Source organism: Equus caballus, chromosome 15, assembly GCF_041296265.1.
Source record: "Equus caballus isolate H_3958 breed thoroughbred chromosome 15, TB-T2T, whole genome shotgun sequence".
NCBI classification, from domain to species: Eukaryota; Metazoa; Chordata; class Mammalia; order Perissodactyla; family Equidae; genus Equus; species Equus caballus.
Genome location: NC_091698.1, coordinates 84,555,873 through 84,581,482, shown reverse-complemented (window position 1 = coordinate 84,581,482; position 25,610 = coordinate 84,555,873). Strand labels below are relative to the sequence as shown.

The 25,610-nt window shown below is 44.6% G+C and overlaps 2 protein-coding genes across 6 annotated transcripts in view; one reads left to right on the top strand and one right to left on the bottom strand.

Moving 5' to 3' along the window:
- Window positions 1-555, bottom strand: part of PPM1G (protein phosphatase, Mg2+/Mn2+ dependent 1G) — a 19,729-nt gene extending 19,174 nt beyond the window's left edge. Inside the window, exon 1 of the mRNA XM_001502269.6 lies at window positions 78-555. Coding sequence (XP_001502319.1) covers window positions 78-197 — 120 coding nt within the window. The 5' untranslated portion in view covers window positions 198-555. The remainder of the gene's footprint in view (window positions 1-77) is intronic.
- On the top strand, window positions 387-25,610 carry NRBP1 (nuclear receptor binding protein 1). Of its 5 annotated transcripts, none has more exons than XM_023619330.2 (21): window positions 387-574; window positions 4,346-4,538; window positions 14,505-14,923; window positions 17,692-17,921; window positions 18,346-18,468; window positions 18,644-18,745; window positions 19,130-19,219; window positions 19,372-19,412; window positions 19,781-19,875; window positions 20,365-20,388; window positions 21,381-21,464; window positions 21,651-21,709; window positions 21,872-21,970; window positions 23,151-23,283; window positions 23,463-23,568; window positions 23,974-24,024; window positions 24,122-24,257; window positions 24,454-24,507; window positions 24,595-24,658; window positions 24,919-24,974; window positions 25,058-25,610. In XM_023619330.2, the coding sequence occupies exons 4-21, from the start codon at window positions 17,712-17,714 to the stop codon at window positions 25,160-25,162; spliced, it is 1,632 nt and encodes a 543-aa protein (XP_023475098.1). In that variant the 5' UTR covers window positions 387-574; window positions 4,346-4,538; window positions 14,505-14,923; window positions 17,692-17,711; the 3' UTR covers window positions 25,163-25,610. The 5 variants fall into 5 exon arrangements, with proteins under 5 accessions (XP_023475098.1, XP_023475099.1, XP_070091784.1 ...); XM_070235685.1 differs by lacking the exon at window positions 20,365-20,388 and adding an exon at window positions 2,260-2,405 and having other exon boundaries at window positions 566-890; XM_023619331.2 differs by lacking the exon at window positions 20,365-20,388.

The window sequence follows — 25,610 nt, the reverse complement described above, 5'->3', positions numbered from 1 at the left end:
TGACCCCATCCCCCCGCTCCCTTTCTCCGTCGGGTTCCCGCCCCGCAGCGGCCAGCCTGTGGGCCCTCCCGCCTCACCTCCATGGAGACGCGCCAGCCTTGCATGGCGGAGAAGCCGTAGGGCAGCGGCAGGCGCGAGGCGCCGACCCCGTCCCCGGAGCACTTCACCGTGTTGGGCTGAGAGAGGTAGGCACCCATGGCGGCGGCTGGCCGGCGGCCTCAGGGGCACGCGAGCGGAGCGCGACCCGTGCCGGAGCTGGAGCCCCAGGGGTGCGCGTGGCAGGAGCGGGCCCGGCCGCGCGGCCAACGCAAGGTGCCGGTGAAAGGCGCGAGGCCGGGCAGGAGGCGGTAACGGGACCGGAGCAGAGAGAGAGCGGAAGCGGAAACGGCGCCGCTCGAGACCCCGCCCGGCCGGCGCGGCGCGGCGCGGCGCTGCGGGCAGTCATTTCCTTAGCAACTCGCCCCGCCCGCGGGGACAACGGCCCGCCCAACCGCCGCTCCCGCGAGACTGGAGCGGCCACGCCCACCAACGGCCGCGGCGTATCCTGAGTGGCCCCGCTGGCGGCACTTGGTCTGTACGTGTCGGTTGCTGTCCCCCCTTTCGTTCCGCGTACCCCGGCCTCTCGTGTGTTTGTCTGAAGTTCTTTTGTGTGGAACCCTGCGCTTCCGGTCCATCCTCCAGTGTGTCAGCCTCTTCTTTCCCCACCGCGCCCTCAGACCCCACAAAGCACGTCCAATTCTGTTCGATTAAAGTTAACTAGTATTTGTTCTGAGCGCACGAAGTACCTGGCCAGGCCTTGTGAGGCCTGTATGAGTAGACTGTGACAAGAGTCTTTTCTGACAAAAGAAAATGAAGACCTCTATCTGGGAATAATGTTAGAAGGTTTCAGGGTGAGGAAAGTGTAAACTGCGTTCGGGAGGACTTTTGAGGAAGCTGGCTGGCCTCCTTGGAAAGTGATTTTAAGTAGTAGTGTTAGATAGGATAGAGATGGTCATAGATGGATCAAGATGGGTGACTTGAACTTCACTGTTATCCTGGTGCAGCGTTTTAGGACTGTTGGTCTGGACTTTGTGAGCAGTGTAAACTGGAGGGAGAAAGTCTGGAGACTGGTTAAAAGGGCTCTTAATCTAAGCATGAGATGAGAAGGGCTGGGACTAAGGTGGTGGCAGTGGGAATAGAGAAGAAGGAACAAATTAGACAATAAGAAATCGACAGAATTTAATAATAGATTGGATTCAGGGGATGGAAGGGAGAGGAGAAATTCTCCAAACTGTGAACAGATTGATTCTTTTACAACAGAAAACTAATCACGGCTTTCTCCTGCTCTTCAGATAATCCAAATTCCTTACCGCAGTTTACCAGACCCGTCATGCTTAAACTGATTTTAGCATGTCTTTTCCACTTTCTCCCCATTTCCCCTACAACTCAAGCCTTCAGCAAGACTTCTTTGGGTTCCTCAAAAGCCATGCTTTCTGTTCCTGTCCTTTCACCCATGGAACACACACCTCCACACCTACCCCCTTTTATCATCACTTCCTCCAGGAAGTCTTCTGTAATATCCCTACACTAGTGTGTGGCCCCACTTGTCTTTCCTGATAGACTGTAAGTCTATATGAAGGCAGAAACTCCATCAAACTTACCATTGAATACCCCAGCATCCCTAGCACAATTCTCATCTGAGCTCATTTGTATTTAAATATTTGTTGAATGAATGAATAACACCAAGGATTTGACCCTGAATGACAAAAATTGGTGGAGCCATTAAGAATGGTGTGGTGTGGGTGTGTGTGCTAGTTTTGGGAGAAAGTGGTGGGTTCAGTTTAAGGTGACAAATAGATATACAAACATTGAAAATATTGGCTTAAATTTAGGCTATGAGGCCTGCAGGTCATCATGAACCTGGATGAGACCTCTGACAAAGGCCATGTAAAGGGAACACGAAACTACTCAGCCTCCTTTTTTTCCCCCTTAAGAATGGAATATGGCATTGTGGAAAAAGTGTAAATTTTGATATATATTACCTATGTGGTCTTTCACACAAGTTACTTATTCTCTCTAGGGCTCAGTTCCTCATCTGTAAAACAGACATAAAATATCTAGTTTTCCAGATTGCTTTAAGGATAAGAGGAGTAGAATATCAAGTGCCAAGTTTGCATAAATGTTGCATTATTGTTCAATGACAAGACTACCATTTATTGTCTGCATATACACATGCTAAATATGGGATGGAAATAACATTATTACATTCACAAAAACTAGGAGATGGTCTGAAACAAAATGGGAGCAAAATAGACAAGGAAAAAAGTGGAAAAGGAAGTATGACTCAAGGAACAAATGAGGCACTGGGAGAACAGTGGTGTCTCAGAGACAGGAAATGGAGATACCAAGGAGGCTCATGGAAAGAGGTGAGGAAGAGACAAAGAATATGAGGATTATCCTCTCCCTACTCTATTCCCATTTCCCCTAAACCACTATAGTACAATTCCAGGGACACAAAGTTTTCATGCTTTGGTAGGGAGCAAAAAATTTAACTGTAAAACCCCTCAAAAAATGATATTCACAGATTGCTGTTCTTGAGCTTGTCTTTAAATTGTGAGCTTCAAAAATCTGACTAATTGAACATGGTAACAGAAGCAGCTCCTGAAAATATACCTTAGGGTCTGGCCTGACTGGAAAAAGGGTCTCTAAAATATATGCCAAGTTCATTCAACAACAAGGGATGAAGGCATGCATTGTTTGTTGTGGATAGAAAACAGCTAATTCTAAGCTTTTGGCAATTTCTACACATTCACAATTATATATCCCAGTATCACATTTGTTTTATTTTAAAGATTTTGTTTTTCCTCTTTTCTCCCCAAAGGTCCCCAGTACATAGTTGTATATTTTTAGTTGTGGGTCCTTCTAGTTGTGGCATGTGAGATGCCACCTCAGCACGGCTCAATGAGTGGTGCCATGTCTCGGCCCAGGATCCAAACCGGCGAAACCCTGGGCCGTCTAAGCGGAGCGCGCGAACTTAACCACTCGGCCCTGGGGCTGGCCCCTGTTTTATTTTAAAATAATCATTAGATTGCTTATATTTTCTTGCCTTTTAAATTAGTCAAACATTGAAGATAAACTGACAAATACTAGTCATTTTAAAAACCCTTTTTGTCTGTTTCTATTAGCCTCTTAGCCTCTTTCCAGTTAGCTCTCATGAGAAAAAAAAAGAAGGTGGCTTAAGCCAGCGTTTTTCAAACATGAGAAATTGTGAACCCCTGAGACATATTTCTGCAGATCCCAAGGGATTCCAGGGACCTAGGTGGGGCAACATTGTCTTAAAAGTTGAATGCTAACTTCAGAGTATAATGTGACACCAGTTCAATTGTAAATTTAAACATAAACTCAGTATCACTCAAAAATATAAAGTGTTAATCCAGATGATCCAAAATATGCTAATATGCTTATATTATGAAACTTAAAGCATAAAGTTTTAAGATTCTCACGGAAGACTCACAGCGCTTTGGAAATACAAGACCCCTAGAGGGTAACAGACCACAGATTGAGAAACCTGACTTGCATATGGAAGATGTTAAGTAGGACAGAATGAGAAAAGAGTGAGAAGTTGGGAAGTAGGTCCTCCAAGGCTCCTCCCCCTCCCAGGCTTTTCCTGGGGTTCCTAATTCTGTTTTTGACCCTTCACATACTTCCTTCATATCCTGTTTCTGATGACATTATACTATTCATAAAATATTATCTTTGGAAGCTCAGCAGTTTTGATACTATATTTCTTCCTGTGTGTGATTAAAAGTGAAAGATTGGTCTAGGAAGGAAGAAAAAAACTTGCGGGCAAGATTTAGGACTAAGAAAGAAGGAATACAGGTATTTCGAAGTTACTAGAAAAGAGAGCGGAAAGAGTCCATTTATGAGGATGTGGGCTAGCACATACTCTTCTTTGTATTCATGTGTTTTAAAGCGTACCCAGTAAATGAAACTTCTTTTAAGGTCAGAGAAATGTTATATTTTACAGTTGCAGTTTTATATTTCTAGACGGTAAGACATATTCATTTTGAAACAGTCTGCCTTTACACAGGGAAATCACCAGAATGGGCCCTCTACACATACATAAAGGAAGTACTCACCTTTATGCTAAAGAAAGTCATGAAATGACCATTAACCAAAAGTCAGATGTTTCAGACTGAGATGCTGGGGTTAATTTATTTATTAGTAATATAAATTGTGTCTTTTGCAGGACTGTGCCCTTGCAGGGAGAGAGAGATCATTTTTTTCCCCTAAATAAGAGTATAGATTGGAATGTCTCTTAAAATCTTTATTTGTTCTTAGGAGACCTATGTGTGTTTTTATCCAGGTGTTTACTCACAGGTGATCGCAAAACTGGAGCCACCCTGAGGAGTGTGTCAATTTTATCTCCACACCTCACACAAGAGGACAGACTGGCCTGAACCACTGGTATCTCACAAAGTGTGTTATGCACAGCCAGATTATCCAAAGTCTGGAGTGTCAGTGATTCCTGGAATTGCATCAACCAGGCCAAGGTGGAGGTGAGTATTTCCTCCTCACCTCAATACCTCAATCGGACCTTCTAGGGTGGCAATAAGCAGGCCTTGAACTGGAAAAGAAAGATTCTCTTTGGACTCATGCCTGTTGCTGGCATTAGGATTTCAAGATATGGCACAGACTAGAGATTCCTGTTGGGGGAAGTGGGCAGACTAAGCTGGCTCTACATTATCAGAAATCTGAAGAATAGCTACTTCTAGTAGCACTCGTGGGCTGCTCTTTGTTTTTAATGTCTGTTCCTCTATGTCTTGTTGAATAGCCTGGACCGAGCTGAGCTTTGAGGAATAAAGTGAGGAGATCTATGTCCACTGGGATGGGGCTACATGGAGAGCCTGAAGGAGGTGGTGGCAAAGTTCAAGAGCAGCAATGGTTTGAAAGAAGGACAGTTGGCAAAAGCAATAGAAATTTCCAAAGATACTCTGTGGCACATTTAACCATTCCTTAGGGATTCCTCAAAATCCTTTAGTAACAGAACTCCTTTGCCATATTGGCTGCTGAGACCTGAGAACACCCAAATTGAGTCCGACGGATTGGCCCAGGAGAACCATAGTGTTGCTTAGGAGAGTTCTGCTTCTTCTTGTAGTCATGAGGAGAGCAAAAGTTCCTGAGGGTCACATCCAGGGTAACAAATGGCCTCACTTTGTAACCACTTGGCTCTCCAATTTGCTAGGGACTAAAGAACAAACAGCAGTAGTGGGAAACCTGCCATCTGGAATCCTGCTACTCTGTCCACCAAAATGGCTTTGTCTCCACTGGAAGATTGTTCTACCTACTCCTCTCAAATGGCTCTTTCCTCAGCTTTGATAGCTTCCTCACATGTATGTTTAGCTCAGTACTCAGCCAAAATCTTGAGAGGATCCTTCTGCAGAGTGCCATAGTTCTCTCTCTATGTAGCTCCACCCTTTCTGGTGCTCTGCCCCGAAGACGTTAGTCACCTTGGCCTCCCTCACCTTCAAACTGTCTTCTCAATGCAGTGAGATTGTCAGGCTGTGTTTGGATTTTCTCTTTCTACAAAGTGGGCTGGAAACTCTTTCTAGGCAGTAAGCTGGGGTACTCATAGGATTCACTTAATTTTTTTTCTCTTCTCTCAGGGACCGCTATCTTGCACTGCCTGTTATCCAATGTCTGAAAACTATTGCTCATATATTTTGTCTCATTTTCTAGAGGATTAAGGCAGGAGGGTAAAGTTGGTCCATCTTATACCATCATGGCCAGAAGTGGAAGTTTTCCCAGGAAGTTTTATAAATTGTCATTTATAAGTAAGTCTTTCACTGAGATTGTGTGTTTTTTTAATTCCTTAATTGTTTCTGGTATAGCAAAATGTATTTTGTCCTCAGTCTCTACCAGTTTTACTGTTGTTTCATAGGTAATCTGTTTTTTCTCCTATCACTTGTAGCTTTCACAATTTTCTCTTTATCCTTAATGTTGTACAAATATCCTTATGGCATGCCTCAATATGTGTTTCTTTTATTAGTACTGAAAGCTTATTTTTAAAACTTCAGGACTGGGGCTGGCCCTGTGGCCGAGTGGTTAAGTTCACATGCTCTGCTGCAGGAGGCCCAGTGTTTCATTGGTTCGAGTCCTGGGCGTGGACATGGCACTGCTCATCAAACCACACTGAGGCAGCGTCCCACATGCCACAACTAGAAGGACCCACAACAAAGAATATACAACTATGTACCGGGGGACTTTGGGGAGAAAAAGGAAAAAAATAAAATCTTGAAAAAAAAAAACTTCAGGACTAATGTCTTTCATCAGTACTTAAAAATTCTTATCTTTTATGTTTTTTAACATTGTTTCTCCATCATTTTCTTTATTTTCTCCTAGAACTCTCATTATACACATTGGGACTCTCAATCTATCCTCCTTCTTTCTTAACTATATATATCCTTGTGTCTCTGTATTGCATTCTGAGTGAATTAATTTATTCTTTCTTCAATTATACTCAGGTTAGAGCTCCTACTAACTTTTTATTTTCACCATTTTGTTTCTCTTAGTCCCAAACAAATCAGGCAAGGAGTTCCTTTGCTTGTTTTTGGAGAGGGCTTTTCCCAAGCTTGCTCCAATAATAAACAAGTATCCTTATCAGATTCTCTCTCTAGTTTTCTCATTTATTCTCTTAAGAAGGTTCTTCCTGGTAAATCTCTTCTCTTCTCTCCCAGATGAAAGAAACTTTGTAAAAACAAAGATTAAATTTCAAACTGAAAAGCCACAGGTAGGGTGAACAGAAGAAAATTAATGCCTATATTGGAAATCTTCAACTCTTACTACTAAAATGTGAGGCATATGTCACAAAACTTTTATGGTCCAATTTCCTATCTTCTGAAACTGGAGAGTCAGAGAAAAGGAAAGTTCTTCTCTGGATTGTTCTTTCCTCCCTTAACTGCTAGATGAATTCTTATTCATCCTTTAAAACCCAGTTCAACAGACATCAGCCTTGTTCTCTGGGAAACCTTATGTATTAGTTTACTATGAGTGCTGTAACAAATTACCACAAATGGTGCCTTAATACACCGGATTTATTCCCTTACAGTTCTGGAGGCCAGATGTCCGAAGTCAGTTTCACTAGTCTAAAGTTAAGGTGTCAGCAGTGCTGGTACCTTCTGGGGGATCTAGGGAAGAATCATTTTCTCTTTTCTGGCTTCTGGAGGCTGCCTGCATTCCTTGGCATCACTCCAACCTCTTTCTTCCATGGCATTTACATATTTTTCTGTGGTATTTTTTTTTTTTCCGGTTTTTTCTCCCCAAATCCCCCCAGTACATAGCTGTATGCTTTTAGTTGTGGCATGTGGGACCCACCTCAGCATGGCCTGATGAGTTGTGCCATGTCTGCACCTAAGATCCGAACCAGCGAAACCCTGCGCCACCAAAGCAGAGCACGCAAACTTAACCACTCTGCCACGGGGCCGGCCCTGCTGTGGTATTTATTATATTTCTTTTTCTTCTGTAGTCAAATCTCCCTCTGCCTCCCTCTTTTATGGGCACTTGTGATTACATTTACGGTCTATCCTGATAATCCAGGATAATCTCCCCATCTCAAAACCTTAATTTAATCACATCTGCAAAATCCCTCTTGCCAAATGATCTGATATTCACAAATTCCAGGGATGAGGATGTGGATATCTTTGGGGGGCATTGTCCAGCCTACCACCTCTTCCCGGGTATCTTTCTTACTCAGTCTATGGAACTTTACACACACTTCTGTTGTTGCTCTTGTTAAGTATTATAACTTTTTTGTTTACACAGATATCTTCCTAAATAAATGTGAGCTCTTTGAGGACAGGAACTTTGTCTTATTAATATGTTACCCTACTGCCTGACATGGAGCCTGGCACACAGTCAGACTAGATAAATATTTGCTTAATTAAGTTGAATTTTGCTCTCTGAGTCAAGCCTGGCAGTACAGGTGTGAGCTGTAAAATAATGGAGTCTTAAACTATTAGTGCTAAAAAGGATCTCCAAATCCCTTCCTTATAGTCTGGATCTGTTTTTACAGGAAATAACTTTAGATTTAGTAAAGTTGTCTTTATTAACTACAACAGAGGTAAATTAAGTATATGAAAACAAGCAGAAAAGGTCTACTTTAGAGTTTTTAGCCCAGAAAAAGCTATGGAATGACCTGATCATTATTTTAAAATCACCACATCCCTATGAGATAAGACAGGTATTACTTTTATGTTAGTAAAACATAGAACAACACAAATAGTAAATGAATTTGATTTGAACATAATTGAATAAAATTGCGAGAATCAAATAATGTCAGGTGAATTCTTTGTTTATAATTTATTTTTCCCCTTTCTCCCCAAAGCCCCTCAGTACATAGTTGTGTATTTTTAGTTGTGGCATGTGGGACGCTGCCTCAGCATGGCCTGATGAGCAGTGCCATGTCCGTGCCCAGGATTCGAACTGGTGAAACCCTGGGCTGCCAAAGCAGAGCATGCGAACTTAACCATTCGGCCACAGGGCCGGCCCCTCAGGTGAATTCTTTTTTTTTTTTTTTTGAGGAAGATTAGCCCTGAGCTAACATCCGCTGCCAATCATCCTCTTTTTGCTGAGGAAGACTGGCCCTCAGCTAACATCCATGCCCATCTTCCTCCACTTTATATGTGGGATGCCTACCACAGCATGGCTTGCTGAGCAGTGCCATGTTCACACCCGGGATCTGAACTGGCGAACCCTAGGCTGCCGAAGCGGAACATGCACACTTAACCGCTGCACCACTGGGCCAGCCCCTGAATTCTTAATTTAGATGAGCTCTTTGGTTTTTTATTCCCCAGTCCCTCTATTTAACTATTATGTTTGTCTTAGAAGTTGACTCCATTTCTTATGACATGACAAAGGTATAGAACTAAATAATGTTTCCATTTCATAACATAAATAATGAAGCTCAGAGGCCTAAGTTATGAGGCAATGTCCCAAGGAATCATCCCTAGACAGGGATAAGGTGTGAGCTAGGGTAATGGTTACCATCCTTCAGCCTAATGACAGGCCAGGCTACCTGCATCAGAATCACCTGGGAAGATTCTTAGACATATAGTACCAAAGTCCTCCCCCACCCCTAGATCCAGATTCAGTTGATCCAGGGAGGGTCCTGGGAATGTGTATGTTTTAAAGTACCTCAGATAATTCACAATTATCAAGAAATCTAGGTTTCTCTTGGGGCTAGCCCAGTGGCCTAGTGGTTACGTTTGGCATACCCCATTTCGGTGGCCCAGGTTTAGTTCCCAGGCACGGACCTACTCCACTTGTCAGTGGCCATGCCAGGGCAGTAACCCACATACAAAATAGAGCAAGATTGCCAACAGATGTTAGCTCAGGGTGAATCTTCCTTAGCAGAAAAAAAGAAAAGAAAAGAAAAGAAATCTAGGTTTCTCTTAGTTTGAGGTCCTACAGAAATGTAAATGCCTAGCTTGAGGTAAGGGAGCATTTTTGTCCCTTTGATTTTTTTTTTAAAAAGCCTCTTTTGGAAGAAAGGATCTACATCACATCCTTAGAAGAATTATCAGATTGGAGGTATGACTGGTGAGTTTCACATTGAGGAAGAAAAGCTTAGAGCAGAAACCCAGTACATTTTCCAATTTCCTGAAAGATTCTGGACAGTTTTATTGAGGTATGATTTTTACACCATAAGATTCAGTCACTTGGAATTCAGTGATTTTTGGTAAATTTATAGAGTTGGGCAACCAGCACATCACAATGCAAGCTATAGTCCACTTGGGAGATGAGGTCAGCAGGTCACTTGTGAAGCTTAGAATTAGGCAAGTAGATATGGGTAGTCTCAACACATTACCTTTCTTTATTCTACAATTATGTAATAAATTGTTCTCTGTTAAATGTCTGTTTTTTGAATAAAATATATGTACATATAGCACAACGTTCAAAAGGCATAAATGGGTATATAAGAAGTCCCAACCTGTCACCCAGCCATCTGGTTTCTACTCCAGATAAATTGGTTCTTGAGGTGAATTACTGACGTGCGATGGAAATCTTTAGGCAAATTAAGTTTGAAATGACAGTGGAGCATCCAATATAATCTAGGAGTTTGGGCAAGAAGTAAGTGCTAGAGATAAATATATCATTCAGATGATATATTGGAAGCTCATCAATGGATATATTTTCTAAAGGATGGTGTAGAGAGACCAAAGAATATAACTTTGGGCACATTCATGGGCACACTAATAGTTAGGAAGGAAGAATAGAAAGTAAAGATACAGGAGAAAAAATTAGGATAAGGAGTTGAGAGAGAAATGAAATAAATCACTATTATAAAAGTAAGAGAGGAGTTTTAAGAACATGCTGTTCAGTGGTCCCAAATGCTAAAAAGGTCATAGAGAATGAGTTTGTAATAAACTGAGATTAAGGCTTCAGTAAAGATAGAGATAGGATGGGATTCACATTGTAGGAGATAAGCAGGACAATGGGATTTTCCTAATATATAAAGAGCTCTTACAAGCCAATAAGAAAAACATGATGAGCCCAGTAAGAAAATACACAAAGAACATGAACAGGCAAGAAACTAAAGAGAAAATGCAATTGGTCAATAAACATATGAAAACAATGGTGCTGGAACAACTGGACATCCATATGCAAAAAAAACAAATCCAGACACAGATCTTACACCCTTCACAAAAATTAACTCAAAATGGATCATAGAGTTGAACGTAAAATGAAAACTATAAAATTCCTAGAAGATAACATAGTAGAAAACATAGATGACCTTGGGTATGGTGATGCCTTTTTAGATACAACACCAAAGACACAATCCATAAAAAAAATAATTGATATGCTGGACTTCAGTAAAATTAAAAACTTCTGCTCTGCTAAAGACAATGTCAAGAGAATTAGAAGACATGCCACAAACTGCAAGAAAATATTAGCAAAAGACACATATGATAAAGGACTGTTATCCAAAATATACAAAGACTCTTAAAACTTAACAATAAGAAAATAACCTGGTTAAAGAAAGGGTCAAAGAACTAACAGACACCTCACCAAAGAAGATATACAGACGGCAAGTAACATATGAAAAGATCCTCCTCATCAAATGTCATCAGGGAAATGAAAATTAAGACGAGATAGCGCTATACACCTATTAGAATGACTAAAATCCAGAACACCAATAACACCACAAATGCTGGTGAGGATGTGGAGCAACATGAACTCTCATACATTGCTGGTGGGAAGGCCAAACAGTAGAACAACTTTGGAAGACAGTTTGGTGGTTTCTTATAAATCTAAACATACTCAACTTATGATCCAGAAATTGCACTCCTTGGTATTTCCCCAAAAGAGTTAAAAAGTTATGTCCATGGGGCTGGCCTGGTGGTATAGTGGTTAAGTTGGCATGTTCTGCTTTGGCAGCCCAGGGTTCGCAGGTTCGTATCTCATCACAGACCTACACACGACTGGTCAAGCCATGCTGTGGTGGCGTCCCACATACAAAATAGAGGAAGATCAGCACAGTTGTTAGCTCAGGGTCAATCTTCTTCACCAAAAACAAACAAACAAACAAAAAACATTAAAAAAAGTTATGTCCACACAAAAGCCTGCACATGGATGTTTACAGGAGCTTTATTCATAATTGCCAAAACTTGGAAGCAACCAAGATATCCTTCAGTAGGTGAGTGGATAAATTAACTGTAGTACATCTAGACAATGGGGATATTATTCAGCACTAAAAAGAAATGATCAAGCTATGAAAAGACATGGAGGAGCCTTAAATGCATCTTACTAAGTGAAAGAAGCCAGTCTGAAAAGGCTATAAACTATGATTCCAACTATACGACATTCTGGAAAAGGCAAAACTATAGAAACAATAACAAGATTAGTGGTTGCCAGGGATGGGGAGGGAGAGCTCAGAAGATTCTAGGGCAATAAAAATATTCTGTATTATATAATGACAGATATACACGTGCTGTTATACGTTTGGCCAAACCCATAGAATATACAACAGCAAGAGTGAACCTTAAGGTAAATTATGGACTTTGGGTGATTATGACAGGTTGATGTAGGTTCATCCTTGGTAAAAAGCATACCATTCTGGTGAATGATGTTGACAATGGGAGAGATTATGCATATGTGGGGGTATGAGGTATACGGGAAATCTCTCTACCTTCCTCTCAATTTTGTTGTAAACCTAAAGCTGTTCTAAAAAAGTCTTAGGGGCCATCCCGGGGCCAAGTTGTTAATTCATGTGCTCTGCTTTGGCAGCTCTGGGTACAGCGATTCAGATCCTGGGCACAGACCTATGCACTGCTCATCAAGCCATGCTGTGAGGGCCAGCCCCATGGCCAAGTGGTTAAGTTCGTGTGCTCTACTTCGGTGGCCCAGGGTTTCGCCGGTTTGGATCCTGGGCGCAGACATGGCACTGCTCATCAAGCTATACTGAGGCGGCATCCCACATGCCATAACTAGAAGGACCCTCAACTAAAAATATACAACTATGTACTAGGGGACTTTGGGGAGAAAAGAGGAAAAATAAAATCTTAACAAAAAAAAAAGCCATGCTGTAGTGGCATCCTACATAGAGGAACTAGAATGACTTGTAACTAGGATACACAACTAGGTACTAGGGCTTTGGAGAGGAAAAAAAAGACAAAGATTGGCAACAGATGTTAGCTCAGGGCCAATTTCCTCAAAAAAAAAAAAAAGACGTTTAACTTCCCTTCTAACTGAATACATATATGCAAATTAAAACAGCATGATATCTTTTTTTTTTCTTAATATATCACTAAAGTTGAAAAGATTGTCAATACCCAATGTTGGTAAGGATGTTAGGGGGCAAGAACCCTAACATACTCTAGGTGGTATTGTTATTTGAGACCTTTCTGAAGAGCAATTTGGCAATATCTATTCAAATTAAAATGTTCTTAGCCTTTGATTTAGCAAGCAATTCCACTTTTAAGAATGTAATCATTTTTGCAAGTAGGCAAAGATGTATGTAGTGGAATGTTCATTACAGCTTTATTTGTAATAATAAATGTTGGATACAACCCCAATGTCCACTGGTAGTTATTAAACACTGGCACATTTAGACAATGAAATATTCTACAATGGTTAAAAAATTAAAGTAGTGCTATATGTGCTGCCCTGGAAAAAAGTGAAAACAGTAAATTGAAAAAGATTATGTAGGGGCCCACCCAGTGGCGCAGTAGTTAAGTGCGCACATTGTGCTTCGGCGGCCTGGGGTTTGCCAGTTTGCATCCCTGGTGCAGACGTGGCACGGCTTGGCAAGCCATGCTGTGGTAGGCGTCCCACATAGAAAGTAGAGGATGATGGGCATGGATGTTAGCTCAAGGCCAGTCTTTCGCAAAAAGAGGAGGATTGGCAGCAGATGTTAGCTCAGGGCTAATCTTTATCAAAAAGAAAGAAAAAGAAAAACGGGAGTTTGAGGATGCCAATGGGTCCCCTATGCGCATTTGAAAAAAGAAGCTAGTTGAAAGAGAAAAGTTGATAATGCCAAGGCACAAACAGAAGCGAATGGGAAACGATAATGCTATTATCAACTGATATTTAATGAATGTTTACCATGGGCCAGGTGTTCCAATTGCTTTGGAACCCGCAGGGAGAAAAGGTTAATCCGGGAGTGGAGGAGGAACATCCTTTCTTTGAGATTGGAACAAAGTTTCTCAACCTCAGCTCCCTGAAATGATATGCTAACTTTGATGGGCTAATGCATTTTTAATAAATCTAAAATTTCATCCATAATTTTCATCCGATTTCTAAAGGAGGGTTTGAATCCTCTCTTTCAAAGGTAAAAGCATCAAGGAAGGAAGAAAGATTGATTTTTTAAATAAATATTTTGAAGTGAAAAAATGAGAGAGCTTTTGCCAAATATCCTTCCTATCAGTTGAGTAGGATTAGAGATTCCTTTTAAAGACAGTGAAATTTAGTGATTATGACATTCTCAAATTCTAATGATTGATTCATCCTCCTCCCTCTATAATACGTGTCTAATGGCAGAGTGAACTTCTATCCTTCAGGCTCTGCGTTTAGTTTTCACAGATCAATAGATTCATCCAGAATCTATCATCTTTTCTTTCCGCCTCCTCGCAATCTAAATTCTTTCCAAACATTTTTTCACGGAAGTTTTTTGACGTATATTACTGTTTTGGATTCTGGACTCGGCTCTTAATCAACTTTCGGTAAGTAGCTTAATACCTCTGATTCAGTTTTTTTGTATTTGTCAACTGTCATTGAGTGATAATTTCAATTTCTTATTAGGATCAAATGAGATAACATCTGTGAAAATCTCTTGCAAAGTTTTGGCAAATAGTGCTATGCAATCAATAAACGTTAACTATTAATTTTCAGTGTCAACGTGTTCAGTAATTTTTTAAAGCTTTCTGAAGAATTGGTGTCCTGCGCGCAGTCTCGCTCCCAAATAATGAAAGTGGGCTGGGCGCTCCTCTTGGATTGAGGCTACGTCTTTCGCTCCTTTTGTCTTTCAGTCGGACTAGAACCGTCATGGCGCCTTCAAGAAGAGGGGGAAGGCCTTCCTTTCGCACAGCAGAAGCATCAGGAGCACCTGGACTGCACGGAGGGGTGGACAGAGAGACGACTCAGTCGAGACCGAAAATACCGTAGACTCGGAGAGGTCTCGGCCGGACAGGCTCAAGGGGAGGAGACCCGGTTGAAGACTATCCCGGCGAGCGACCGTCTACCCGGGGCACCGCCCACCCCGGCCGCCTTGTCCAATGGAAACCCAACGGCAGTGCGGCGCCGCTCATCTGTTGGTCCCGACGTCGCGAGGGCGGGGCCTGCAGTTCGGTTGCGCGGCGGAGTGCAGCTGTGAGGGAGTCTCTGTGGTCCCGGGCCCCGGAACCCGAGCTGGAGCTGCAGCGCAGGCTGCCGGGAGCGGAGTCGGGAGGTGAGCGCCGAGGGAAATGAAGGGGAGGCAGGGTTCGGCGAGAGGATGGGAGGATCGGCCTCTGCGGCCCGACGGGTCGGGGGGACCCTGGCAGGCGGGTGTCGAGGCGGCCCTGCTCACTCGGCGGCCCTGTTCACCCGGCGGCCCAGGCCCGGCCCGCCGGAGCCGACGGGCCGCCGCGGCCCCACAGTCCCTGCCTCGTCGACCTGCGCCGAGTGACGGCGGCCCGGAATTCTGCCGGCGCGGGGCCCTGGGCCCTGGCGTTCGTGCCGAACTGGGGCTGACGAGAGGCGGGGCCCGCGGCGGGGGCGGGGGCGGGGGCGGCGGCCGCGGGCCCGGAGGCCTGCGGAAGCGCAGCGTCGGGGCCGCGCCTGCTCGCGGGGGCTGCGCGCCGACTGCGCGGGGGCGTGGCCTGCGCCCTTGACGGCGCCGCGGGGCCGCCTTTGATGAGGTGGCCGCCGCTCACTCCCGGGGCCTGCCTGGCGGGCCGGCGCTCCCCTGCAGACACCCGGCAGGGCGACCTGTTGGAGTGTGCGGTTCCCTCCCTGAGCTTGCTTTACATCTGACTGGACAGTCCCGCAGGCCTCAGAGGCCCTCTTTGGACCGCTCAGGGGGAGGGCGTCCCAGAGGCCTGTGGTGGCCTGCCAGCTGTTGCTACGGAGTTGAAATGCAGAGGGGCTGCACTCCAATAAATGAAAGTCTCGGAGAAAAACTTTGCTGGACAATCTACCTACATGGCTCAGAAGTGAACACTCGATGCAGCTCGGGGTGGCTGGAGGCGGCGAGGAGATTCCCTTTAGGGGCGTAAATGGCCTTTTCCATATGAGATCTCATTTAAACCTCTAAACAACCCTGGGACAAAACTCCCAGTGTTGCACAGGTTTCTTCATTAGTAGGGAAGTGCGGGGGATCTTGAGCATTGCCTTCACTTTGCCTACAGGGGAAAGACTGGGGAGGGAGAGGACAAGCACATTCCAACGGCATGTCTAGGACTGTTGAAGGTTTGGCTTCTCCTGTGCCCTACTGTAGGTTCATTGTGCCCCGGGTCCAGAAGTTTCTTTTAAGCCCATTGGCTCCAGGCTTCTTGTATTAGAATTCCACTGGTATTTCCCATTGTAATCTAGCTGGAAATTTTACTTAGCTGTTCAGATTCAAGATGCATTCTATGAATATAGTTTCTCTAGAAAGTAACCTATATGAACTTTCGTACCATTTTCTTAGCTACTTTTTAGTGGAAGAAGGAAAATGACCTCTAAATCAAATTTTCTGGTAGATAACTAAGACGTGTTATCTACTACATGGATAGACGTGGATAGTAGTTTTCCTGGCTGGTTGAAGGAAATCTCTCTATGATAGGCAAGGACCCAGAAAATAACATAGGGAAATAACACCTTTCCAGATTTTCTCTGTAGTGCTTTTTTGTTCTCTGATATTTACTAGAATGTCATCTAATCAGAATCTCCAGACTTGGTTTCAACATAGTCTAGGTTGAGGACAGAGATGAGCAGAAGGGGGCATTCCAGAGTTCTAAAAAGAAATAAGGGCTTTTCAGAAAGATTGGTTTGTTCAGAGGCTTCTTCATTCTGAACTTAAAGGAGCAAATCTACTTTCTGGGACATTTTCATTCTGGAGAGCACTTCCTTGTGCCCAGCACACACAGGTTCTAACTCCTTCACAGCCTTTGTTTTTAGAGAGATGGAGTAATATTCAGTGGTTGTCCTGTGACTATCTGGACAAGTAAGTGACATTTAGCTTTTGAGAATTCTTTTCCTTCAAGTAGCCATGTCCCTGAGAAAATGTTATACTATATAGTACTTTTTCCTACATGGCGGTATGTTGAGTTATTTGTGCTTGAAATGAATGCCTTTGTCGGATCCAGTGCCCCAGAGAATGGAGCCTTTGAGCCATGTGAATGAAATGAAAGCTGAAAGTTTAAAGTCTTAGATCGTCCTTAAATTTGTGGCTCCATGGGTGTGAGCATCTCATTTAGTTTAGTCACTATTATATCTCAAGCATCTAGCCCAGTGCTTGGCCCAAATAAGTGCATAATAAACATTTGTTGAATGACTGAATGAAAAAAAAATGTTGCTAACCAATACCCATTTGCCACAGTCACATCACAGGGAAGGTGAGGTCATCAAGGATGAAGTCACTAACCGCTGCCAGTCACCTGGCCTAATAGTAGCCTCCCCTTGGACTGGCAGGCTCATTGTGTGTATAGGAGGGGTGGATAGTGAATGCCAACGTTAATTCTAGCAAAATAAATCAGCTGAGGGTTTCAGCTGAATAAATTGGCTGAGAGTGCTAAAGGTCCAGCCTTAAGGCTGGTTCAGTGGAACATTTTGGTATTTGTCATCATCTGTTCTGAATAGTACCCATGTAGCTTAGTTCTTGAGCACAATGCAAATAGGGGTAGGTGAGGATTCACAGGGAAGGCTATGGGTGAGTTAGTGCTGAGAAGGAATGGAGCCTCTGATTTCACTTCAATTTGGACCTTACTAAGGGCAGTTATACTGCCGTAAATCTTGTGTTTGCCACTTCTGGGTGGGTCATCTTCAACCAAGATAGCTCTCCTCTAGACTACGAGAGTAGTTAATGTTTCATTGTTCAGACAGGACTAATTCTGGTTTTGGATTTAAAGGAAACAAGGGAGGTATATGTTTTATTTTATTTTTAACCCCAGATGAAGTTATTAGGGGATTAAATCTTTATACATCTATCTTAACTCTCTCTGCCTTCTCCCTCCGTCCTTGCCCCAACCAATGTAGGCCTGAGTGTTTGTTCCAGCATGTCGGAGGGGGAGTCTCAGACAGTACTCAGCAGTGGCTCAGACCCAAAGGTAGAATCCTCATCCTCAGCTCCTGGCCTGACGTCAGTGTCACCTCCTGTGACCTCCACCACCTCAAATGCTTCCCCAGAGGAAGAAGAAGAAAGTGAGGATGAGTCTGAGATCTTGGAAGAGTCACCCTGTGGGCGCTGGCAGAAGAGGCGAGAAGAGGTAAGGTGGTGGCAGTATTACTTTTGGAAGAGTGAATTCTAAGAAGTGAGAAGTGGAGGGGCAAAGTCTCAAAAGGGCAGAGGCTGGCCCCGTGGCAAAGTGGTTAACTTCGTGCGCTCCACTTCGGTGGCCCAGGGTTTCACTCATTTGGATCCTGGGCGCGGACATGGCACCGCTCGTCAAGCCATGCTGAGGCGGCATCCCACATGCCACAACTAGAAAGACCCACAACTGAAAATATACAACCATGTACCGGGGGGCTTTGGGGAGAAAAAAGAAAAATAAAATCTTAAAAAAAAAAAGTCTCAAAAAGGCAGATCAAACTTCAACAGGTTGGAGCCTATGAGAAGATTATCGTATAGAGTATTACAATAGAGGGTTCATGAGGTAACTTTAATTCCCTTTCATTTGAATTTCTTCTCAGGTGAATCAACGGAATGTACCAGGCATTGACAGTGCATACCTGGCCATGGATACAGAGGAGGGTGTAGAGGTTGTGTGGAACGAGGTACAGTTCTCTGAGCGCAAGAACTACAAGTTGCAGGAAGTAAGTAATGGTGAAAGGATGCAGCCTGTGGGGTGTTAAAGAGGAATTGGTGTTGGGAAGCTGACTGTGAGGAGAGTTTCTTGGGTTAAGTTATTTCTTGGGAGGGATAGGGAATGGTTTTTGGGATTACAGTGCTTTCTGAACTCTGTTATCACACTGTCTCCCCTGTTCCCAGGAAAAGGTCCGTGCTGTGTTTGATAATCTGATTCAGTTGGAACATCTCAACATTGTTAAGTTTCACAAGTATTGGGCTGATGTTAAAGAGAACAAGGCCAGGGTAAGAACTTTTTCTTGAGCTTACTGCAGAGAGACTAGCTGCGTTTATTGTTTCTTTTACAGTCAGAAATTAAAACAAGGTAGTTTTGAAAGAAAACTGGAATCAGCTGCTGTGGAGATGAGAGTACGGCTTTGACCTATGCCTTTTGTCTGGTTATAGTCAGGGCAGAAATGAATGAACTTTCGTTTCCTTCTTTCTATAGCTTGTGTTGCTCAGTAGTTTTCATTGTCCTGTCAAAGGTAAGGAAGTGAAGCTAAGAACAAAAGGAGAGAAACTTTAAAAAAAAACCCAGGCTTCCAAATTTAATATATATCTGCTGTATAGGTCACTAGGAAAAGGATCATTTCTACTGTAAGGCCTTATTTGTGTGCTTTGCCTCTCCAGGTCATTTTTATCACAGAATACATGTCATCTGGGAGTCTTAAGCAATTTCTGAAGAAGACCAAAAAGAACCACAAGACTATGAATGAAAAGGTATGGAGGGAGAGCAGACAAAGCTTTAGGCTAGTTTAGGGGTTTTAAAAGATTATGTTAATTACGAAGCTGGTCAGGAAGGGATGGAGGGAAGTGTTTGGAAGGTTAAGAGAGGAAATTACTCCTGACTGTTGGATCAAACTCTGTTCCAGGCTTGGAAGCGCTGGTGCACACAAATCCTCTCTGCCCTAAGGTAAGTAGGATCTGGTTAGTGTCTTGCCCATATTTATTCCTGATTTAGTTCCTCCAAGCAGATTTCAGGGCACTACTCTCTTATTCTTTTCTGCCTCTCCCACTTTCTTTGAGTCATGTTCTGTCAAGTTTAGGCCCCTATGGGTCTATTAAAGGGTCATCCTAATGCCCTAACCACAACACTGTCTCCCACCTCTTTCTCCTAGTGCTTATCCAGTTATTTAACTCATCAGGCATAATGGAGATTCAGAGTGTGGGGATTATCTTTGTGGTGACCAGCAGGAGACCAGGCCCTTGTTCCTCTTAACCCTTGGGTTCCCCCTGCCCTAATTTCCCAGTGGCCCCTCTAACAGCCCAGTGCCCCCACAGCTACCTGCACTCCTGTGACCCCCCCATCATCCATGGGAACCTGACCTGTGACACCATCTTCATCCAGCACAACGGACTCATCAAGATTGGCTCTGGTGAGGGGAGGGAGAGGTTCTGGGCAGGGGAGCCTCGGGAATTTGGGAACCATGGGGGTAAGATGAAAGGAATGGGGGAGAGCAGAGCAAAATTCTGAGGTATGGGCTGGTGATAAGAGGAAGGACCTTGCTAGGCATAATTCATAGGGAGAGGCCAGTTAATTAGTGGAGAGGGGGTATGGTCTAATCTTGCACCTTTTCGAAGGGAAATGGGTTAATACAGAGATCTTGATAGTAGGTTGGGAAAGGGCAAGAGATGGGTGTAAGGTCTGACTTGAGCCCCTGGGGCAGACCCTACCAAAGGAGGTTCCAGGCTGTGCCTGCTGTGAGTGCTTTCATTTGCTGTGTATCTGTGTGCAGTGTATAACATTTCTGTGTGTTGTGTCTGTGTGTTTGTGTGTCCATTTGTCTGGGGCTTGGCTGCTCCATGGCTCACAACTTTTCTCTGTTTTCCTCCCTCCCGCTTACGGGCTGCTCTGTTCCCAACAGTCTTTCATAGGATTTTTGCTAATGGTGAGAGCTCCCTCTGCCCCACTTGAGGCTCTGTTTGTGCTCCCTCCGCTCTCCTTTGCGGCTGCCCAGTGCATGCAGTCGTGGGAGCAAGCTCTGTTCCTTTACCTGCCCTGCCTAATTATGCCTGCTTGGCCTCTGCCCCACCAGCCCTCCACCTGCTTGCCTTTCCATAACCTGCTTGTTCCGTGTGGATTCTGCCTGGCTGGCCACTTATGTCCTGGATTCTTATTCCCCCTCATCATCAGGCTGGTTCTCTAATTGTGCTCCCAGACTCTCTGTGACTTGTAGTCATTGTTTATGATCTGAGTGAGTCCAAACTGGGCCCTGCCCTGGTTCCTCGTTCAGTTCTGTGGCAGGCAATGTTGAGGAATAAGGTTAGAGCAGGGGTCTCAAAATTTTCGTGGATTGAAAGTGAAAGTGATTCAAGGGTATTGGTTCAATTTTGGGCTATTTTTGAGTTTCAGTCAGCACAAATGGGTAAGAAGGGGGCTAGCTACTTGGGTGTATATTGTTAATCCTTCTAATCCATCTTTATCCAAGTTTCTGAGCTCTCTAATTATTCCACGTTAGGAAGGGCTGCCTGTGTTTTTAATGCTATTTGCAGGGTGGATGGAAGGACTAGATCAAACATTTTCCTGTGATCAGGGATTAAATGTACCTGGGCTTTGGGGAAGTTGAACAGGTCACAAGTGAAAGTTTTTCCTTAGATTGTGTTCCTTGACTAACCCAAAGCCTGCATGTACCTGTTAGTTTAGTGTGGAGCTTTTGTTGCTGCTGAGTTCGGGACCTTAGATGAGAAGTGGTAGACCTGAGAAAGGGGAGGTAGGTGGTGTTCCTGCTTAATCTGTAGTTCATGATGGGAAAGGGATAGGTTTGAGTCTTTTGAGGGTCAGAGACTTCAGGAGAGAATTGGGCTTTTGGGGGCCTCTCTTTGGAGTGAGACTATGCTTTGTTGATGGTGGTCAGATTGTGGGTATCTCCCCTACTCCCAGTGGCTCCTGACACTATCAACAATCATGTGAAGACTTGTCGGGAAGAGCAGAAGAATCTACACTTCTTTGCACCAGAGTATGGAGGTGAGGCATCCCAGTTTCTCTGCCTGTGCCCATCCCCCAGGTTTCCCACCTTATAACCTGAGGGACAGAGGTAACATAACTGAAACTTTCAGTCCTCTCCTGGCATACAAAAAGTGTTTTTAAGGCATTTCTGCTACTCCCTGCCCCCATCCTCTGACTCACCAAAGTCGTCTTTGTTTTCCCTAGAAGTTACTAATGTGACAACGGCAGTGGACATCTACTCCTTTGGCATGTGTGCACTGGAGGTTAGGAGACCGGGGCAGGGGTATTGAAAGGGGGAGTCAAATTAGAAGATGGAAGGGGGAAATGGAGGGAGGATGAGTAAGGTCCTGGTCTTGAGGGAGTGATTGTGGGAGCCTTGAGGTTCTTAGGTCTCTACTTTTCCTTTTTATTTTCCCTCACTGCAGATGGCAGTGCTGGAGATCCAGGGCAATGGAGAGTCCTCATATGTGCCACAAGAAGCCATCAGCAGTGCCATTCAGCTTCTAGAAGACCCACTACAGAGGGTAAGAATCTTCAGGATTGCTCCCTCCTCAACAGACTTCGAAATGTCTTCAGGTTCTTCTTCCTTTCTACCTACTGGAAATATGCTCTCTTCTAAGAGCAAGAGAACATAAAGCAGAAAGGACAGGCAAAAGCAGTGAACATTTCCCTAGGTGGTGCCTACCATGTTTTTTGTATACACACACCCAGGTTTAAGATGGGTAATACTGAGGTTGAAGGGTGTGTGTTAATTTAGGCTGTCTATATGGATGTAAACTACTTTGATGGTTACCTCAAATAATTGGCATACACTCTGAGACATCCATTTTGATATTTTTAAACAAATCAATCAGCTTGAATTAATCAAATCAGTCATTTGGGGTTTTCTATTTATATAATTTTAGTTATGGTACATGCTCTGAAATAATGAGCTAAGATTTAAAGACTATAGGGTTATGAATCAAGGAGATAGATTATAGTAAGTAGAGGCTAGACAGAAAGGTCCAAATAATACGGACAGTTTGTAACTCAGATAAGCGTAAAAGGGAGCAGGAGAGAAAAGAAGGAAGACTAGTGGAAAGTCTTGAGGCTGGTGCGGAATAAGTTTCTAGTTCAGTGTTAGTGTGGGGTGTTCAAGTGGAAGATTAGGTATATGACTTGTTGGCCTTTAAGACTGAAAGGAGGAAAGCAAGTTGTCATGGGACCTATGAGGTGGAAAAGGGAGTGGTTAGAGGAAGCTTGGGGAAATGAATTTAACACATGATTGGAGTGCACAAAGGACATTGTGGTACTGGGCTTGGGAAATAAAAAGGTGGTGAATATTACTGACACAACCGGTATATTTGGGAAGAGAGAAAGTAAATTTGGCAAGGGTTGGAGAAGATAAGCAGTGAGTGGGCTAATGAGACAGAGAGGTAGAAAATAAGGAAAAAGAAATCATGAGTTTGAATAGTAAAAAGAAGAGAAAGCTTGTAGTTGGAGAGTAGAAAAATAATTAAAACCAGAAAGACAGGGAGAGATACCTTTCATAGAATACCTTATAGTTTTCAAGGCTCTTTCAAATAACTTTAGCAATTTGTTCCCTCAACAGGTGCTGAGCACCTAGTATGTATAAAGCCTTGTGCTAAGTATAATGAGAGAGAAAGATGAACACAGTAGGGTGCTTGCTAGATGTCTGCTCCACTTCCTTGTTCCCATTTGTAGGAGTTCATTCAAAAGTGCCTGCAGTCTGAGCCTGCTCGCAGACCAACAGCCAGAGAACTTCTGTTCCACCCAGCACTGTTTGAAGTGCCCTCGCTCAAACTCCTTGCTGCCCACTGCATTGTGGGACACCAACGTAAGTCCCTTTGGCCCCCCTAGGAATTTTCTTATGGTCTGGAACCTTGTAACTATTACTGGCATGCTCTCTTTCCTCTTCTACTTCCAAAGGGATTCTTCACTCGTAGGACCCCTGTGCCTTCTATGATATTAATCTGCTTACCCCTCTGTAACTTCTCATTCCATCATGCCCTCCAGACATGATCCCAGAAAATGCTCTGGAGGAGATCACCAAAAACATGGATACCAGTGCTGTATTGGCTGAAATCCCTGCTGGACCAGGAAGAGAACCAGTTCAGACTTTGTGAGTAACCAACTGAAAGAGTCTGAAAGGGACAGATTGGTCACTGCTACCCTGAGCGTTCTGTCAACTATCCTTTTTTTCTTTTTTTTTGAGGAAGATTAGCCCTGAGCTAACTGCTGCCAATCCTCCTTTTTTCGCTGAGGAAGACTGGCCCTGAGCTAATATCCATGCCCATCTTCCTCTCCTTTATATGTGGGACGCCTGCCACAGCATGGCTTGCCAAGTGGTGCCATGTCCGCACCCGGGATCCAAACTGGCGAACCCCGGGCCGCCGAAGCGGAATGTGCAAACTTAACTGCTGCACCACTGGGCCGGCCCCTCAACTCTCCATTTTATGGGAATGGTTGAATCTGCTATTTTGCTTGTTTCCTTCCTTCCATCTTCTTGCTCTCTTTTCTCCTCCAGGTACTCTCAGTCACCAGCTCTGGAACTGGATAAATTCCTTGAAGATGTCAGGTGAGAGAAGAGTGAGAAGAAAGCCTTCCTTAGGAAGCAGGAGTGGGTGTCCTAAGGCATTCTCAGAGCCCATGTGACCTGTCTAATTTCCCTTTAGGAATGGGATCTACCCCCTGACAGCCTTTGGGCTGCCTCGGCCCCAGCAGCCACAGCAGGAGGAGGTGACATCACCTGTGGTGCCCCCCTCTGTCAAAACTCCAACACCTGAACCAGCTGAAGTGGAGACCCGGAAGGTGGGGCTATGTGGGTGTGGATGCCTGGTCATGGTGGGAATGAGAGAGGACATCTCAAGGCTTTGTTCTTTAGAGGAAGGAATGCGTTTCTGCTACCTGGCCGTCATGTCCTGTGGGCTGGAAAGGCTTCCAGTTGTTGGGGGTTTTTTACTGACTAGTCTCTACTCTAGTAACCCTCTCTGTCCCCTCTCCCTAGGTGGTGCTGATGCAGTGCAACATTGAGTCAGTGGAGGAGGGAGTCAAACACCATGTAAGGCTCAGGGCCAGGACTGCGTAGGGCTGGGTGGCCAGAGGGTAGGGAAGAGGAGCCTGATTTTCTGATTGTCCTATTTTCCAGCTGACGCTTCTGCTGAAGCTGGAGGACAAACTGAACCGGCACCTGAGCTGTGACCTGATGCCAAGTGAGTCTCTCCTTTTCCTCCGCATGGAGAGTCTACTAGTCTTATCTATGAGGGACATACTCAGGGGTGGGGAAGGTGACAGGGCAGTAACACATTGACTCACATAGAATGAATATCTTAGTCCCTAAAATTGGAGGGTGGATCTGCCAATTTTGCTTGTATCATTCTTTCCCAGCCAGGGTAACCCGAATGGGGCTATTCGCAGGGCTCTGTGCCCCTCGCTCCCATGCTGTGCTCACTCTCTCCTGTTTCTCTGTCAGATGAGAACATCCCCGAGTTGGCAGCTGAGCTGGTGCAGCTGGGCTTCATTAGTGAGGTGAGGTTTCTGTCTTCAGCTGCCCTGGCTGCCTCAATTCTTCTCTGCTCTCAGCCGGTCTCACTGAGCTCTTCTCCCCCTAGGCTGACCAGAGCCGACTGACTTCTCTGCTAGAGGAGACCCTGAACAAGTTCAATTTTGCCAGGAACAGCACCCTCAACTCAGCCGCTGTCACCGTCTCCTCTTAGAGCTCACTCGGGCCAGGCCCCTAATCTGAGCTGTGGCTGTCACTAGATGTGCCACAGCCCTCCTGCCCCTCCCCCCCAGTCAGTATTACCCTGTGAAGCCCCTTCTCTCCTTTATTATTCAGGAGGGCTTTGGGGCTCCCTGGTTCTGAGCATCACCCTACCCCTTCTCCCTCTCTTCCTCCCCTCTGCACTTTGTTTACTTGTTTTGCACAGACGTGGGCCTGGGCCTTCTCAGCAGCCGCCTTCTAGTTGGGGGCTAGTAGCTGATCTGCCGGCTCCTGCCCAGCCTGTGTGGGAAGGAAGCCCACCGGCACTGGGGGAGCCGAGTTCTACAATCCCGCTGGGGCGGACGGGGCGGGAGAGGAGGGTGGTGCTGCAGTGGTGGCCCTGGGGGGCCATTCGATTCGCCTCAGTTGCTGCTGTAATAAAAGTCTACTTTTTGCTAAAA